Source organism: Pistacia vera, unplaced genomic scaffold, assembly GCF_008641045.1.
Source record: "Pistacia vera cultivar Batoury unplaced genomic scaffold, PisVer_v2 Contig343, whole genome shotgun sequence".
NCBI lineage: Eukaryota > Viridiplantae > Streptophyta > Magnoliopsida > Sapindales > Anacardiaceae > Pistacia > Pistacia vera.
In genome coordinates this window covers 1,938,378-1,942,195 of record NW_022196161.1, presented here as the reverse complement: position 1 = coordinate 1,942,195, position 3,818 = coordinate 1,938,378, and the positions used below count along the sequence as shown (strand labels likewise).

At 38.8% G+C, this 3,818-nt stretch overlaps 1 protein-coding gene across 1 annotated transcript; it reads left to right on the top strand.

Annotated features, from left to right (window-relative positions):
- The first annotated feature begins 246 nt into the window (after window positions 1–246).
- On the top strand, window positions 247–1,036 carry LOC116138752 (blue copper protein-like). Its single transcript, XM_031424437.1, has 2 exons — window positions 247–429; window positions 522–1,036. The coding sequence occupies exons 1-2, from the start codon at window positions 270–272 to the stop codon at window positions 902–904; spliced, it is 543 nt and encodes a 180-aa protein (XP_031280297.1). The 5' UTR covers window positions 247–269; the 3' UTR covers window positions 905–1,036.
- The last annotated feature ends 2,782 nt before the right edge of the window (window positions 1,037–3,818 follow it).

The window sequence follows — 3,818 nt, the reverse complement described above, 5'->3', positions numbered from 1 at the left end:
AAACTATTTTTAAAATTACGGCCATAATTTCCAAAGTATTTTGACGAAATCATTCATCTCTTTAATGCTAAGGGTAGATAGGGTATCTTAACCTTAGTCTTCCACTCAATCTTTAATTAATTAGACAATGGATGTATCACAAGCACAAGTAATTTACAGATTTTAAGTTAGGTCATCTAAATTATAAGACCCCTCACATATATATATTATAGGAGACCAACTTCTTCCTCTCATAATCATAATAATTCATTCATCAATCTCTCATTAACATGGCTAAGCTTCTTCTGGTTTATCTTCTTGTCACTCTTAGCATCGCATTAACAACCAATGCGACGACCTATGTGGTGGGAGATAGCTCAGGCTGGGACATCAGCTCCGACCTCGATTCATGGGCACAGGACAAAGTATTTAAAGTTGGCGATTCACTCAGTAAGTCTACCTGCTTCTCTAATAAAATATAAAGATTTTAATCGCAATAATGAAGAAGGGTTAAAATTTATGTGTTTATTTGGTTTTTGTAGTGTTCCAATACTCATCATCCAACAGCGTGAGTGAAGTGAAACGAAAAAGCTTTAAAGCATGCAACACAAGCGATGCTCTGAATACATTTTCAAATGGAAACACGACGGTTCCGTTGACACAGCCAGGCGAGAGGTACTTTATTAGTGGCAACAAGTTATATTGCTTGGGGGGAATGAAGCTTCAAGTGAATGTGGTGGGCGATGCATCTTCATCAATTGTTTCGCCTCAAGCGCAGCCGGAGTCTAATCTTCCACGGTCTTCTTCAAAGAGCAACAATCCTCCATCTGTTATTTCCAATTCGTCTGAGTTTTCTTATGGTGGAAGGGGTTCTCTTTTAGTAGTTTTTCTGGGTTTTATGGCTACTATTTTGTGGGTAGTGTAAGTTTGATGTTTTGTTTATAAACAATATTAAAATGATGTCTAATACCTGCAGGGTTGTTTCTCTTTTTTGGAATACTAAATCAAACGATTGAATTTTCTTTGTTCTGAGCAAGTTCATGCTCACGACAGACAAGTTTTTTTAAAGTTTTTTTTTTTTTAATGATTTTAGTAATATAACTGCTTCAATCCAATCTGCATGTACTTATCAAATTGAATGCGGTTAGTCCATTAAAGTAATCAAAAGTTATTTGCATTAAGAGAACCAATTTTAGGTTTTGGAATATCATCAGGTTCCGAAGAAAGTGCACTTATTCATAATTTGGTTTGAGTGATGGAAATGGGTCATTATAAAGAGAATCGATAAAAGGGAGAAAAAAAAATGTATAAGAATTTTATAAAATTACTTATTCATCCCGTATTTGAATTGAAACAAGAGGTTTATATATATATTTTGTGAGTAGTTACGAAAATACAGGGGATTAATTATTTGGAAATATCAATAAAGAATTAAGGATTATGTATTCATGTATGCTGCATAATGAATAAGTAAAAGAAATACGATCCTAATCCTCTCAATTCATTAACAGAATATCTATGGTACCACATCACCCGTACCACCGATTAATACATTGTTGCCACATAGACAGTAAAGATTTAGTAGAAAGAAAATTTTCATAGATGGTGTGAATACATTGATGGGTGGTATGGGTGATGTGGTGGTATCCTTGTTATATTCTAGATTTTTTCATTCACTTAACAAAATCTCTGTCGTCTTCTCTCTTTTTTCATTTACTATTGTTGCTCCATTTACATTACTACGGTGCCTTATTTGATTTGCTTTGTCCGATTATTGGACCGTTAATTCATTATATAATATAAGGATTTATATAGATATATATAAAAAAAGAAAGAAAAAAAAACCTCATATTTATATTGAGTACCCATTATCACCGTTATTCATTAGAGTCCATAGCTTAATAATTGTTATGCCTAAAAAAATCAGAGCTGACGCAAGCTTACATTAGCAAGTGTCAATCAAAGTTCAGGAAGGCTTTGTATCATCCAAGAGCTGCCACATCGTCCAAAGACAAAAAGAGTATGGTTGTCAACAACTTGGCAGACTCAGGTTTTATCTATGAGTGGATGAGAGTCGCCCACATGTCCAAGCCTTACGCAATTTGAGGATATCTCCTATGTAATCAGCCAATAGGGAGTGCGGTAGGGATTGTACTACACCTGCTAGAGCTGGGCATTTGGGACCGGGCCCAAAAGCCCAGCTCCAAAACCCGGTCCTAGGACCGGTCCTTGAGAGGACCGGAACTATCCACTGGGCCCTCCTCCAAGGCCCGGGCCCAGGCCTGGGCCCAAATTTTTTTGTATTTTTGCAATATAGTCCCCTGCCAAATTACATAAAACCTCCTGTTAATTTTAAAATAAATATAAATTACGAGGGCTAAAATAAAATTTTACAAAATTTATAAAAAAGAAATCTTCCAGGTCTAAAAAATTTATAACATTTATAAATTTTACCCCTAAAAAATACTAAAAACCCCCTATAAAATTTTATTTTGCCCCCAAAATATAAAAAAAAATTGAGGGGGAAAAATGAAATTATCCAAGCCCATGGGACCGGTCCTGGGCCCATGGGACCAGTCCCGACCAGGCCTAGGGCCTGGTCCGGGTCCTGGTTTTTCTCATGGGCCTGGGACCGGTCCTAGGCCCATGAGTGACTGATCCCATTTAGGACCAGTCCCAAACGGGCCTAGGCCTGGGCCCGCAAGGGACCGGTCCCTTGCCCACCTCTAACACCTGCCCACTTGTAGATTTGTAATCATTACCCTTAAATCTTCTACTATAAATAGAGGGCTCTCCCTCTCATTTTCGGGATTTTGATAAAAAAAAAAAAAAAAAAAAACCCGCATTCTGATTGTAACATTTTATTCTCAAAATATAGATAACTTGCAAGAAAGAGACTGACTCGATATTCTCTTTGAATAATCAGTCATTTGTACCTCTGCTCGCTATTCGCTATACGCGACCTCCTGTAACCTCATATATATATATAAAAGAATAGTGGACGTAGGATTCGCTTTAAGCACCCAAACCACTTCAAAAATCATCTTCCATTTACTTCATTGCATTATTCATTCACGTGTAATTTATAAGTCAACTTAGCACTTTACACGTACGAATCGTTGGTGTCAAAATCAAGCATCAACAATTTGGCGCTAGAGGAAGGGCGCAATTTAGTATCCACTCTTCATCAAGAATCTCTGATCAATCAACTCTACTTGCTAACGAATGGCTCGTGGTTTTGAAACCGAGCAAACTAGCCTCAACCCCGAGGAGATCCCCCATGTACAAGATGATAATTCTTCTGAAGTACCTCCTATTCTGCAGAATACCGCGACAGATTTTCCCTCGAGCTCACAGCTTGATCCAGCTGTCAGAAGTTACTAGGAAAGGTTCAACAATACTCTCTAAACGGTTAGCCGAAGGCTAGACCGTTTAGATCAAGTCGTATTGCCCGATTTTGATAAAGCGATGCCACCGCCAAAGACGCCTGTAGGTCTCGCTAAAGCGTGAAAATGGGTAAAAGCTCATGTCGCATGCACTACAATGTGTAAAGACAAGGGAAAACATGTGGCAGATAATTGGCCAAAGGGCTCCAAGGGAGCAACAAATGATGGTCGTGAAACAGGTAGAATACCTGTGGCTTTACGACTTGGCAATATATTGCATCATGAGCCGTCCCACGGCACATCGCATGGGCATCCCCGTAAGAGTGCATGGTAGGGAGATACCCTTTATCACCAACATGATGGTCCCGACCATCACCGCGAGGGAAATGCCCACCATACACGGGTCGGTTCTGACCACCGTGGAGGTCGGTAGCTCCCCTGGCTATTCAGTAC

Excerpts from the sequence above, each read along its gene's own strand:
- LOC116138752 (XM_031424437.1), top strand. The coding sequence starts at position 270 with ATGGCTAAGCTTCTTCTGGTTTATCTTCTTGTCACTCTTAGCATCGCA. Across the intron at positions 430-521 it reads TAAAGTTGGCGATTCACTCA|TGTTCCAATACTCATCATCC; the intron begins GTAAGTCTACCT and ends TGGTTTTTGTAG.